Raw genomic sequence first — 14,339 nt, 5'->3', positions numbered from 1 at the left:
TCGAATCGCCTGGTCGGTAAGGTAAACGCGAGCATTATCGACGCTCGATACACAATTGTATTATACCTACCGGTCGGTAAGGCAGCGTGTGTATACAAAACCGTCTTTCTTCTTTTTTTTTTTTCAACGAGCCGCCGCGCTTTTTTGCGCGTTGGAACGCCTCGAAAACTCGATAACCCCGAGGAGAGCTCCTCGGCGTTCTACGAATTTTCGTTGGAGGAGACTATACAACGCTCGAGGAGAAGAACGAATAGTGGCCAGTCACGGCGAATTTCGAGCCTCAGCCGCGGAACTAAGCCGAGCGGAGCCAAGGCCTAAGTATGTATGTACATACGCGAGAGATATCACACACACACACACGCGCGTTACGTGTTTTCCGATATTTTTTCTGCGCGGATGTTGCCCGCGATGACTGTCACAGGATGATGACGTCGCGTCGTAAAAATTTGTTTGGAGAGTCGATCGATTAGCGATATTTCCCAGTTTTTTTTTTTTTTTTTCATTTAAATTTTTATCAACGAGCTTGAAGTAGTTTTTGCATTAAAAACATCAGCCGACGACCTATCGCCCAACTACTTGGGCCAATTTGCAGATAGCCGAAAAAAAAAAGATAAACAATGCGAGTAACAGGTGTTGTGGCGTCGCGGCCACTATCCGAATCAGAGAGACCCTACCCCAGAGCAGTATAGTATACGAGTCGAAGAGCTCTGAGCTGTAGTCGTATACAGTACAAACACACTCGTAATATCGAGCCTATGGCGTGGCGCAGCAATCCCGCATAAAAGCCAATAATTGACGAAGGGTGATTCACACACGGGGCGGCCGCTAAAAGGGAAAAAGCTTCTGCTCGCGCGAGCGCGACTGGCGACGGTTACTCATACACACACACACATACGCGCATATAGTAGGTGTATATACAGTGTGCAGTAAAAAGAATAGGCACCTACGCCACGTAGTTACGGCCCTGGCGGCTGGTGCGTCTGTCCAAAGCCTCTCCCCCCCCTCTGCCCCTTCCTACCGTCTTCTCTCTCGTGTTTAACTAACCCGTGTAGACTGGCTGCTCGCAGCGCAGCAGCGGCGACGATCCGTGGACTACGGTGGCGGCTCGGCGGCGGCGCACTCAACAGATTGAGCCATTGAGGTGTGGCCAGCGAACGGCGGGCAGCCATTTTCTTCGCTATCTGTCGCGCAGGATTTCAGGTAAGTCAAGACCACGATTAAACCGCGAGTCGCGTCGAAAAAACTAGTACCTAGTGTATTAGTTAGCTCGTCCTCAACATCCGGACTGCGGTACGAGGCGAGAGCAGGCTTTGGCGACCAGGACGGACTGTGCAGCTCTCTCGCGCGGAAGCGCGCCGTTCGTCCCTCTCTCTCTCGCTCGCTCGTTCGTTCGTTCGTTTGTGTGCGCGGTTGTCTCTCTCTCTCTCTCTCTATCTCTCTCTCTCTCGCTCTCGCGCTCGTCATCGCCGTTCCTGCACAGCTTACTCACTGACTCGCGCTCTTCGACTATCGGTTTCTCTGCTCTGCTCTCCAGCAGTTTATCTCCCGACTCGACTAGCCGCTGTAATATCCGCTGTGTGCCTGGGACGCGATTCCTGGCCGATACACCCGAGGTAATGTATATATCTATCAAAGTGCGACGCGCGAGGGAGTATTCTTATATGCAGTGCGTGCAAACAACCGAGGGACTGCTCGCTTGCTTACATTCGGAGGAAAACGGACGCCGAGTCTCTGTGTGTAATTTTGGAGCAAGCGGACCGAGCCCTCGACTATTCCTCTTTCTCGATGATATCTCACGATGCTCTGTGCGTGTGCGTCGCGACTCCGGGATCATCGCCGTAGCCCACGACGACGACGTGCCTATGTACCCTCGGCTTCAAGGAGCCTCGAGTGTGAGAGAGAAAGAGTCTGCGTGTGTGTATGTGTGAGTGAGAGAGAAAGAGGGCGAGAGCTAGGGAGAGAGAGAGAGAGAGAGAGAGAGAGAGAGTGGGAGTGCGTGTGTCTGTGTGCGTGTGAGCGGAGACGCGTGACACCCGAGCGTCGCCTCCCGGAAGTGAGCACCGAGAGAGCCTCTTCGAGGCCAAGAACCTCCGCGCTGATGTACTCTTCATCTGGACGCGTTTTCTTCTCGGAGGCACAGTCTTGCCCCTTTGCTGTTGTGGCGTGATTCGTGGCTTGCTTGACAGCCAGAGAGGGCTCGATTTGGAAGCCATTATTTTCACTGTTTTTTTTTCTTTCTCACACACACACACACACACACACACACACTTGCTTCGACGCACTGTAATAGCTAAGATTTGATTGAGTCGAGGAATCTAGATTGACTCTTGTTTTTATTTCTATTCGCAAAAGGCTCCTTGCTGCTGTCAATTGTAGCATGTGATGCATAACTCAACTAGAGACAACGCTGTAAGCGAGAGGGTGGGAAACAGACTGAGAAAGAGTATTCGAAAGATGGGATGCATTATAAGTACACCCAGATCGGCTGATTCGGAATATCCTGGCTCAGGTACGCTGCAGATCCTCTTCCACGTACGCTTCTCCAATGCTGGTTAAATACTCTTTAGGATTTGCCAGATTTTTTTTCATCTTTTTTTTTTTCATCATCTAGCCATTAAGTAGCTAGCAGGTACAGATTTTTTTCTTTACCTTGAGAAATGCCTTGTTTTTTTACTGTAGGTATAGGTCAAAATTATAGAAAAATTAGAATTTAATCTGATGAGATAGCATTGGAATGTAATTTTCTTCTCTGATTCTGAATTGCAATGCTCTAGTAGTTCACATCTTTTTAAAATATAGCAAAACCTTGGCTTTCAATACCAAACTATTGTAGTAGCAAATAAGTTAATAGAACAATCTATAAATCATTCTCAATGCTCCATGGATGATATCACTCGATTTTTTTTTTATCTCAGTGAACTCCTCATGACTCTTTCCTCTGTTGCATACCTTTAGTATTGCATCAATCTGTGGAATAAATGGCCGCGAATTTTCCGCGATTCGCGACTCCGTGAAATCAAGCAAGATTGTTAGATTCTATATCTTATCAATATTGCAGATAGGGATAGCAATGTTCATAGTTTGACGGCGTTCTGTCAACATATTAGTCAATGTCACACAATTGCACTGTTTGACACATTTAGTTAACATGCAATCGTCATCAGTAAGGAGCTAGTACCTAACAATTTCTCCTGTTAATGACAAATGTTACAATTTTATCAGGCTCTTGTGCCGTATATAGTTCAGAGAGAAGTAGTCATTAGCTAGAACAATTTATAGGTTTGCAAATTATTGTAACTTATGGACAAGTCTAAAATTAGTCATTACTCAGTTCAGTGTTTGTATAATTCAAAAAACTTTGATTGCCAAGTCGAACTGTGATCATGATATCACAAACCTGAAATATTTATTTTTGTATGTATTGTGATGATGTCACAAGAGTAATGTCTGATAATTTTTTAATCATGTTTTTGTTCTTCAAATCACAAACAACGTAGGTTTTATAGCATTTCAACTAGTTTATATGAAAAATTTTAGAACTTGTCCACTGTCAGATGCATATTTGCATTTTGTTATTTAAGTCTTTCAATATAATAGAATAGCACATTGCTTAGCAATTAATGCACATAATAATAATATACTAAAACAAAGGATAAAAATTGGTCCTTAGGTATAGTCATACATTCATAATTAACTAAACTATACGCCAGATTATTTAGAGTAATAACAAAAATTTCAAATAATGAGTTCTAATAAGGTTAAAATATTTGTTGTAGGATTCATGGCAGCTATAAGGAAGAAATTGGTGATCGTTGGCGATGGTGCCTGTGGTAAAACTTGCTTGCTGATTGTGTTCAGTAAGGATCAGTTTCCTGAGGTGTATGTGCCTACTGTTTTTGAAAACTATGTAGCTGATATTGAAGTAGATGGAAAGCAAGTGAGTAAAATTCTTTATTCTTTTTGAATTTTGTAGTATAAATATAGCTATGAACATAATGTATGCATACTATGCACACAATGACTAACATCGCACTGATAAACCATATCTCTTCAAGAAACAAAGATTCATCCACATTATTTTTCAATGTACAATTTTTCATCATATTTTCTTATTTATAATGAAACAAATAATTTTATTTTCATTCTTTGACATACATACTTATTTTGATGTTTACTCTAGGTCGAGCTCGCCCTGTGGGATACTGCAGGGCAAGAAGACTACGACAGACTTCGCCCACTATCCTATCCTGACACAGATGTCATCTTGATGTGCTTCTCCATTGACAGTCCCGATTCCCTTGAGAACATTCCGGAAAAGTGGACACCAGAGGTCAAGCATTTTTGCCCTAATGTACCAATCATTTTGGTTGGTAACAAAAAGGATCTGCGCAATGATCCAAGCACCATCAAGGAACTTGGCAAGATGAAGCAGGAGCCCGTCAAGCCCGAAGAAGGCCGCGCCATGGCTGAAAAGATCAGTGCTTTTGCCTACCTTGAGTGCTCTGCCAAGAGCAAGGAAGGTGTCAGAGAGGTCTTTGAAACAGCGACCAGAGCTGCATTACAGGTGAGAAATTAAAGTAGATCTAATGAGATTCGACCTTAATTAATCGTGGCACTGAGTTTTCGTATACCTTATAAATAGTGATAAACGTTACACAAGGTACACGTCATGCGTATACGAGAACGCGCTTTAGGAAAACTTGTAATTATTGTTAAATTTGTATTAAATATAAAATCGTGTATAAATCTTCTATTAGAATTCAATATTTCTGTGAAAACTCATATTTAAGTACAATGACATAAACATTAAAATGACTTTATACTTTCAAACGCGAAAAGTTTTATAAATAATTACGGCTGTAGATCATAATATTTAATTTGTTTAATGTGTTTGATTTCAGGTCAAGAAGAAGAAGAAGGGAAGGTGTAGGCTGCTTTAAAGTGTAATGCCAAACGGGCCCGACGCCGAACGGGTAAAATAAGGAATTGCGGGGCTAGCTGTACCAAAAAGCTAGTCGTCATGCCGGAGGCCCCAGCATAAACTATAACATAATATCTTATCTTTAATTATTTTACATAATACAAAAACAACAAAAAAAAGAAGCAGATGCAAAATGGAGAACAACATGAAATGAAAATGTAAAACCTCAGCAGCGGCAGCAGCAACTCGCTTAGACACGCTTCGTCGGCGAGAAGCAATATAATGCATCTCAACAGACTTTACTAAGGAAAAAAATTTAAAAAAAAATCGATTTGATATTGTAACTAACGCACGAGAGAGAGAGACAGAGAGAGAGAGAGAGAGAGAGAGAGAGAGAGAAAGCAAGGTCATCCGAATCGGACGAAAGGATCAGCACTGAATTACCGACTGTATGTACGACGATTTGTATTCTCCAGCGTTCAAGTGAATCATGCATAAATTTGGGAAATCCGAACAAAAAGTGCGACGGAGAAAATTGGAAAAAAATGTTTGATAGTCGTTAACACTGGCACAGTTTTTATGCGATTGAGTCTTTGTCATTTTATTTTGTAGTAATAATTGTTACTATTCATACCATTGTCGTCGCCGCACACAATTAATATGAACAGTCTTTTTTATCGCCGAAATATTTCAGTCGCTTTTGATAAATATAAATGCTTCGCCTTACGCTTTTTCTTCTATAAGCATCAGTTGCTCGTTTTACGTCAAAGTATAATGGGTAAAAAAGCAAGATGTAGCGTGCATGAGGATGAACGAACTCGTCATGCATGCAAATTTATAAATACGTTTTTTTTTGAGAATTTTTAATTAAATTTCCTTTCTTATTTTACAAACGAGCAAAATGGATTTAAACACCAAACCTGTGTTAAAAGCGAAAAGAGAAAACGTATAGGACAACTTTGAACTTTAAAATACCGCATAGGTTTAAATGTATTATTATATTATATTATATTATATTATATTATTACCATTATTATAATTATATATTGCTATTATTGTAATACGAAGACATTGACATAACGAATTGTAAAAGCGACTATATTATATTTGTGTACTCCGAAACTACCCTTTCATCTCTCGGTATTGACAGTCAAACCGCAAAAACAAGGTCCTCCAAATCCAGATAAGATGCTTAAACTCTGGGGGCGAGTAACTATTTGTCTCCTTTTGCTTGTATTTTGCTGTTGCTCGCTGACTTGGTTAAGAGAAAGTGAAAACGCGTGAACTCAAAGCGGTCCAGAAAGCTTTGCTTGTAAAGTTGGAACAGTCCTCACGAACATTGTGAGAATTGATTGCTCAAGCGCATTGTGTGTCGGATAAGTGAATGGCCGTCAAAGTTGTAATATGTCGATTAGGCCTTTTTTACTTTTGATTAAACTGAACTTTCGACAGACTTTTGTCAGCTTTTATTCTAACAATCTAACAAAAATAGTAGATTCTTTTTTCTCTCTCTCGCGAATTTGTTATCAGATTAACACATTACGGAAGACATTAATAATCTTAAATGAATTATAATTTCGAAGGAGAATGAAATCGTTAAAAAAACAGACTGCAGATTGTATAAAGTATATACATATTTTTATTCTCGTTCCGATATATATATATTATATAAAACGCGTGTCCGTGCTACTTATTAGTTCACTTTTTTTATACATATAATAAACCTCGCTAAGTATGAAAGCATAAGCGAATTATTCATAAATTTACTTTCATTTAATCACTATGCAAAGAATCTATTGCACAACATGTTTGAACTACATCTATTTATATATTTTTCATAATTTGAAAATATTTTATCAAAGTCGAATAAAATGGTTATTATAAAATGCTGTTTATAAAACACTTATTACGATTTTACCCGTATTTATTACAAAATGATGCTTGGATATTAACGAAACGCGTTGCGAAAAATTTTATAAACAGTATTTTCAAAGATAGCTTACTCTTTTACGTCGGGTTTAACAAAATTATTTTCTAATAATATAACACTGTGCTAGCAGAGTTTTTTTAGATAATTAAAATAACGTAACAAGTTTAATGCTACTATAAAATTACTATAAGCGGCACTAAGACAGGTAAGTAAGCATACTTTATAGTCATAAATGAAGATAAATGAACTATTACCTAGTATAATAACGACAAATTAAATGTTTTCAATAAACCTTCAAATAATAGAATCAATTAGCAGACAAAAGAAATAAGTAATTAATACAAACCTGGATAAAAGTTTATGCGAAAGTAATTTAAGTGTAAGATATAGTATTTCGTATTGCTGCAACGACAACGACCGAAGTCCACCCGATTTTTTAATATTATAGACAGTGTACACATTTGCTATCTTATCACTATCTATATATATATATATATATATATATATATATATATATATATATATATATATATATATATATATATATATATATAAGACCTCGACGGTATGAAAACGTCGCGATCTTTTAGTCGATAAGGTAGACTTGCAAGGTTCCACTCTTGTCAGCAGTGACGACCGAGTTTATTTTTGATCATCTCTTTTTTGCTGCAAAATGTAAGTTAGCATGCGAAGCATTATTAGAATTAGTGGCCTTCTAAATCTACAATTATACACGAACGAGTGTATAATGTCTATTAAGAAGCATATAAGAAAAATTCTTGTGTGTATAATTTTGTATACACCTCTACGATATTCTGCTGATGACACATGCACTCGATGCAGGTTGAGAATATATGCGATTACTATCGTACATTAATATCAAATAGATATATTAAAAACGTTTTTACTTTGATATAATGTTGGGAATATGTGCAACTTTATCCAAGCATCAGCAAATATGTGAAATTATAAGTTTACATAAACGCATTACAGTACACTCGTTGTGTACCTAACTACGTAGCTTTGGATTATATTATATTGTTTATACAGCAAAGTGTAAACGATGTATTGGGCAAAAGCATATCACGCATAATGGATAATATCGCAAATAAAAAATACTTTCTAGGCCACCATTCATGACAGGAGTGAGAAAAAAATTAGTAATAGTCGGCGACGGTGCCTGCGGCAAGACGTGCTTGCTGTTTGCATTCAGCAATGAGCAATTACCCGAGCGCTACAGTCCAACAGTCTTTGAAAACTATCTAGTTGACATCGAGGTGGACGGCAAGCGTGTAAGTGATAAATTATTTTACTTTCAATCAACCGATACGATATTATTCATAAAATAAGCAATAAACTATGCTCTCTATAATTATATCTCTAACGCTTAATTTCAATAGAGCTGTAAATGTACAAATAATTAAAAAATCGGCAGATAGAGCTCGCCTTATGGGACACCGCTGGCCAAGAGGACTACGACAGACTCCGACCAATGTCCTACTTGGACACCGACGTCGTCCTGATGTGCTTCTCCCTCGACAGTCCCGACTCGCTGGAGAACATCCCGGAGAAGTGGGCACCGGAAGTCAGGCACTTTTGCGCCAACGTACCGATCGTTCTGGTCGGTAACAAAAAGGATCTGCGCAACGATCCGACGACCCTGCAAGAACTGGCCAAGATGAGGCAGGAACCGGTCAAGTCGGAGGAAGGTCGCGCGATGGCCAACAGGATCAATGCTCTCTCGTACCTCGAGTGCTCGGCTGTGACCAAGGAGGGTGTCAGGCAGGTCTTTGAGACTGCGACCAGGGCGGCGTTGGTGAGAGATTTTTGCTTCTCGTCGTGTTTCACTTTTTTTTTCTCTCTAGCAAGTAGAATGGGATCTTTATTGTTAATCGTTGATAACACCTGTTTCAGGAGAACAAGTCGTCATCCTCGACGTGTTGCGGCAAGCATTGCCAGATATTTTGAGCTGTGATTTATTTGCTATACTGCAGGATGTGGTGTGAAGATGTAATGAAGAATTTGTTAAATATTAAACAGCTGCGTAACGTGCTGTTTGCAATACGCGGTCTAATACCTCGTATTGTATTTTTATATAAATGTGTATTATTGATATCGCGATAAAGCTGTGAAACGATTTTGTCATTCTTATAAATCTCGACTCGTTATTTGCAACTAATACACACGCGTGATTTTGTTATATGCGCGTGTGCGTCGACATAAAATGTACTCGACACGTAAAAAGTATAAATAAATTGCCTTGCACTTTTTCAAATTGTACGCCAACGTTTTGAGTATTTGTTGGCCCTGAGAAGGGCCGATCGTTTTTTGAAAAGAAAGGGAAAGGGCTAGAATTTAAGCACGCTCTCCACGGATGCGTCTAGCCAGCTGGATGTCCTTGGGCATGATGGTGACGCGCTTGGCGTGGATGGCGCAGAGGTTGGTGTCCTCGAAGAGGCCGACGAGGTAGGCCTCGCTGGCCTCCTGCAGGGCCATCACAGCCGAGCTCTGGAAGCGCAGGTCGGTCTTGAAGTCCTGGGCGATCTCACGCACGAGGCGCTGGAAGGGCAGCTTGCGGATGAGCAGCTCCGTGCTCTTCTGGTAGCGACGGATCTCGCGGAGGGCGACGGTTCCGGGCCTGTAGCGATGTGGCTTCTTCACTCCGCCGGTGGCCGGGGCGCTCTTGCGAGCGGCCTTGGTCGCCAGCTGCTTGCGCGGGGCCTTGCCTCCGGTCGACTTACGAGCGGTCTGCTTGGTACGTGCCATTTCGCGATACTGAGAATATCCGTATGAACGTTTCGACTGACGAGACGCGAATGATATCTGGCTGCCCCTGCAGGTCGATATTTATAGGGGAGCAACGTTCCAGGTGTGTCGCGCTATTTCCATAGTGGAAGGGGAAGCGAAGCCTACTGGCACCCTCGATGCGTATCATGCTCACACCTGGCGAACAATAGCCTCGCCTTGTCCGCTCCCCTTTGCTAAACGTAAAATGTTTCTCCCCTTCGCCATCTGCTCCCTCTTGCAACAGCCCCCTAACGACACTGTGAAAATTCATTTTCTACTGCACTCTCCAACTGACTTTTGTGTATAATTATGTTTGTTCACTACGATCTATGCACGCGGTAACCGTCCTTCGGCTTTATTATAATAAACACGCGCACGTGAATTTTTTCAAACTGGAAAATGGACCGTTATACATGCTATATTTAAGAAAATACTGCAGTATCATGCTGTGTACCGCTTGCTCAATAGGCTTGTACTAAATGATACTGTTATTATAATACGAGTAATTCCATTAAAAGAAAAAGGAAATATACAATCGCAAAAGTGTTTTTGAAGCATTTAAAAGAAATTTTTTAAATGTTCTATATCAAGAACTCATTTTTAAACAATTTTTCGAATCAATCGTTTTATATTATCGCATAAGATATGCAATAAAAAGTTGTATTGATTAGCAAATGCATACATACATAACTTAACGAATGCTATTTCTGAATTGACTATGGTGTTTCGTTTCTAGATATATGCGATAAAGATTTGTTCATCTATTTGATGTGAAAATATGTGTTAATTAGTAATACAATATATGTACAGTTCATTGCGTACGTTATAATAATCTGTTGGCCCTGAAAAGGGCCGATTGTTTGTAAGGTTCGAGCAAAAAAAGAAAGAACTTATGAGCTCTTCTCAGTCTTCTTGGGCAAAAGAACCGCCTGGATGTTGGGCAGCACACCACCCTGGGCGATCGTGACTCCGGAGAGGAGCTTGTTCAGCTCCTCGTCGTTGCGGATGGCCAGCTGGAGGTGCCGGGGGATGATCCTCGTCTTCTTGTTGTCGCGGGCGGCGTTGCCGGCCAACTCGAGCACCTCAGCGGCCAAGTACTCCATCACGGCGGCCAGGTAGACCGGCGCACCGGCTCCCACGCGCTCTGCGTAGTTGCCCTTCCTCAGCAGTCGGTGGATGCGGCCCACGGGGAACTGGAGTCCGGCCCTGTTGGAGCGGGTCTTTGACTTGCCCTTGACCTTGCCACCGCCTTTGCCGCGTCCAGACATGATGATTGAGAGTAGTGTAGTAAAGAACTTGGTTCACAAGCGAAACCAAATGACGCTCCGTTCTCGGCGCGCAGCCCTTAAATAGCCTTCGGGGGGACTGCTCCGAAACGGCCTGCAGCTGCTCCGAAATGCAGGCGCGGGGGGGGGGGGGGGGCCCGAGCGAAGAGCTTCGTTCGGCGCAGCTGCGCGGCCTGCTTTATAAGGCGCGCGCCGACTCGGCGGGGCATCACTCGTTTCTCGAACGTATCCCGAATACAGCCGAATAACGCATCTCTCGCAATGGCACCGAAGGCTAGCGGAAAGGCGGTGAAGAAGGCCGGCAAGGCCGTGAAGAACATCACCAAGGGCGACAAGAAGAAGCACAAGAAGCGCAGGAAGGAGAGCTACGCGATCTACATCTACAAGGTGCTGAAGCAGGTCCACCCCGACACCGGCGTGTCGAGCAAGGCCATGAGCATCATGAACAGCTTCGTCAACGACATCTTCGAGCGCATCGCCGCCGAGGCCTCCCGGCTGGCCCACTACAACAAGAGGTCGACCATCACCTCCCGGGAGATCCAGACGGCCGTCAGGCTCCTGCTCCCCGGTGAGCTGGCCAAGCACGCCGTCAGTGAAGGCACCAAGGCCGTCACCAAGTACACCAGCTCCAAGTAAATTGGATGCGATATGACCATTTGGCAATTCTAAACAATCGGCCCTTTTCAGGGCCAACAATAATTTAAAACGTTAAACAAATTATCGCTTTATTATTTTATATTCAATAAATTTTTATTGTATAATTTAATATACTAGTCACATTATTTTTCGCGATTGAGTGTACGCAGGATTGAATATATATTCATTCGTTCAATAAGGATCCTTTGTTCGCTTCGTTATTGAGATACTCTAAATCCTCATCCGTAGCAATATTATCTTTAACGATTTCTAAATAATCTTTGAATGGACATAATTCATCGCAATTTCCTATTCTTACTGTCTCAACGTGTTCCCCATCAGCTGGATCCCAGGAGAGCATCTGCAATAATCGACATGATTATTACCGCATCATAATTCACATTTTCAAACTTTTAATCTGAAGTAGCACATAGATAAATTGTGTCGATCGAATCAATTACCCTTAAATACTCTGATTTTTGAGAGTCTGCGTACTTTTCCATAATTAAAGCACTGCCGACCGGCGGCAGATAAAACGCTTCGAAATCTTGAGCTTTCGAAAATGCATGCAACGTTCCGTCATGGGAGCAGTACAGATAAATTTTTTTCGGCCTAGCAGCATTACGGTTTTTGTTTATATTTTCGATAAACTGCCTAACCAGTGTGCCACCGTTCAATCTGTTTAGCTGTGGAGTCATAGACATGCCATCAACGCTTAGTTTGCACACTTCCCTCATAGTAGCATATAAAGAGTCATTCTGCGTATAGATAGCTGGAAGTGGCAGACCCATAGCTTTCTGGAAATTAAACGGATTCTCAATAAAAGTTACAGTTTATTTTTCTTGGCCATTATTTAAAAAATGATTGATACTTGCATGGTATTCAATGGCATAAAGTGTCCATGCTGAGTTATACAAAAAGTCTGTTTTAAAAGGAAATCCTGTTTGGTTCTCCATATTCTCGAGAAACTCTGTATATTTCGACAAGTTTCGTTGAAAATCGATCGAATTGTTAATAGTTTCAAGGTATAGGTCCTTGCATCTTAAAAATACAAATGAACAGATATTCGACAATTATATTTATAAATAATAAAATGCGAAATATATGACGATATTTGTATAACAACATTAATATAGGCATGCTTACAATTTAGTTTGATGCGGAGCTAAAGTAATATCCAAATCTATTGGATTTCGATGAAAAGGGATAGGTCTCCAATGTAATTTGTTACTCCACGAATCCTGAATAGCTGGAGGAAACAGACCAGCTAGAGCTAGTTGCAAAGACATAATTGTACGGGTATAACCAGTGGTCAATGCATAATATTCTTGAGGGTTGTAAGGGCCAAGAAATTTGTCATACTTTTTCCGTAATAAAGTGCCTAACTTGTAAGCTTGCTGTTTTCCTACCTAAAGATTATTTCAAAAAAATTAATTTTATAAGTTACTTGTAAAAAAATCTTATGATAATTATATATAACATTCGACAAGAAAGTAGCAGACAGATATAAACTATGGGTGTATGAACTTAATTTATTCATATTTTACTCACATTTGTCAACTGAATGTGACCTTCTGGCCAATAAATTGCTGAATTCGTTACGTTAACCCGAAGAGCTTCTGCACGACTTGGTGTACGAGCTCCATGTCTAAAAACCTAAGATGAATATTAATTAGAACGTAAACATGTTTTATTTGTTACTAAGTATTATACTTACCACCTGAACGAGTTGCAATGTTAAGTCATCGGTGTTAATTGCATTGCACAAGTGAAAACTTAAAAGATATGAAATAGTATACAGAATAAACATTATCGTCTGATTTATTTGAATGAAATTAGCAATGAAATAGATGATAGCAACGAATGCTATATAACACTCGTAAGTGAGTCAAGGAATATAAAGGCCTTCCTATTATATGCAAAATCATTAAGCTCGCATAAGACAGGCTTTTAAGGCGCGAGATTGCAGTAAGATAAGGGAATTAAGAGCAGTTTGCGTTATGTACTGTAAACAATTTCGTGTAGGATTACCGCTTTCCTGTAAGGAAATTACACCATTGAGCTATGAGATTTACATCGATCATGTTTATTTACAATGTCGATGTAATTTTACTTCGGCTGAGCGAGGGTCTTCCACCGTCAGCAGAATTTTTCCGAATTTTACAGGACGCATCATGCGCGCGAACTTATAGACACGTACAAGGGAAGTTATCAAATCATTACGTTGCATATCATGCGAATGCGTGTTTTATTCGTGCAGTCTTTTCGAGCTTAAGATAAGTTGTTTTTATCTTGCAGTAGTAAATTTTATGGATGTGCATTTATTTAGCTATTCTTTTATTATTTTTCGTAAGAAAATTCGATTCAAATTCGAGTGACTGTAAATAGATTTTAACAAATAGTTTAACAATTCATGATATTGACACACACATATATATATATATATATATATATATATATATATATATATATATATATATATATATATATATATAACGATAAAATTAAAATATGCGATGATTTAAAACGTACATAAATACACCTATACAGTATAGCGTTTTCATACGAAAACCACTATGAAAATATCTGGTTACATAACCGTTAATTATTTATTCATCTTATACTTACATATTTTCTAAAGTTTGGATTGATTATGAGTAAATCAATTTCGATATGAACAGAAATATATTATACGTGTACTTGCTCATTAATTACTTATCAACAGTATTCTTGAACATTCATTTGTTAGGCACTGATATTTACGACACCCCATAATATC

General features: G+C 40.2%; 5 protein-coding genes across 18 annotated transcripts; 2 read left to right on the top strand and 3 right to left on the bottom strand.

Annotated features, from left to right (window-relative positions):
• Positions 1-76: 76 nt before the first annotated feature.
• On the top strand, positions 77-9,131 carry LOC100114100 (ras-like GTP-binding protein Rho1). 14 transcript variants are annotated; one of them, XM_032600755.1, is made up of 6 exons: positions 109-318; positions 1,068-1,200; positions 2,353-2,509; positions 3,777-3,937; positions 4,181-4,564; positions 4,902-6,375. In XM_032600755.1, exons 3-6 carry the CDS (start codon positions 2,383-2,385, stop codon positions 4,938-4,940), a joined length of 711 nt encoding a protein of 236 aa, XP_032456646.1. In that variant the 5' UTR covers positions 109-318; positions 1,068-1,200; positions 2,353-2,382; the 3' UTR covers positions 4,941-6,375. The 14 variants fall into 14 exon arrangements, with proteins under 14 accessions (XP_032456650.1, XP_032456649.1, XP_032456646.1 ...); XM_003424424.5 differs by having other exon boundaries at positions 1,053-1,200; XM_032600754.1 differs by having other exon boundaries at positions 201-322.
• A 69-nt stretch (positions 9,132-9,200) lies between these two features.
• LOC100114217 (histone H3) lies at positions 9,201-9,680 on the bottom strand. Its single transcript, XM_016989306.2, has one exon. It carries the CDS (start codon positions 9,615-9,617, stop codon positions 9,207-9,209), a length of 411 nt encoding a protein of 136 aa, XP_016844795.1. The 5' UTR covers positions 9,618-9,680; the 3' UTR covers positions 9,201-9,206.
• Positions 9,681-10,434: 754 nt separating this feature from the next.
• LOC100121883 (histone H2A-like) lies at positions 10,435-10,992 on the bottom strand. The gene has a single exon (XM_031932120.1). The coding sequence runs from the start codon at positions 10,904-10,906 to the stop codon at positions 10,529-10,531; it is 378 nt and encodes a 125-aa protein (XP_031787980.1). The 5' UTR covers positions 10,907-10,992; the 3' UTR covers positions 10,435-10,528.
• Positions 10,993-11,123: 131 nt separating this feature from the next.
• LOC100121899 (histone H2B) lies at positions 11,124-11,684 on the top strand. Its single transcript, XM_031932122.2, has one exon. The coding sequence runs from the start codon at positions 11,186-11,188 to the stop codon at positions 11,558-11,560; it is 375 nt and encodes a 124-aa protein (XP_031787982.1). The 5' UTR covers positions 11,124-11,185; the 3' UTR covers positions 11,561-11,684.
• On the bottom strand, positions 11,624-13,961 carry LOC100121918 (testicular acid phosphatase homolog). The gene is made up of 7 exons (XM_031932117.1): positions 13,592-13,961; positions 13,278-13,335; positions 13,112-13,216; positions 12,707-12,969; positions 12,436-12,601; positions 12,022-12,357; positions 11,624-11,921 (listed from the first exon to the last, which is right to left on the bottom strand). The coding sequence occupies exons 1-7, from the start codon at positions 13,642-13,644 to the stop codon at positions 11,745-11,747; spliced, it is 1,158 nt and encodes a 385-aa protein (XP_031787977.1). The 5' UTR covers positions 13,645-13,961; the 3' UTR covers positions 11,624-11,744.
• Positions 13,962-14,339: the final 378 nt, after the last annotated feature.

Source organism: Nasonia vitripennis, chromosome 5, assembly GCF_009193385.2.
Source record: "Nasonia vitripennis strain AsymCx chromosome 5, Nvit_psr_1.1, whole genome shotgun sequence".
NCBI classification, from domain to species: domain Eukaryota; kingdom Metazoa; phylum Arthropoda; class Insecta; order Hymenoptera; family Pteromalidae; genus Nasonia; species Nasonia vitripennis.
Note: the sequence above shows the minus strand (reverse complement) of the source record. Positions and strands in the feature narration are given on the sequence as shown.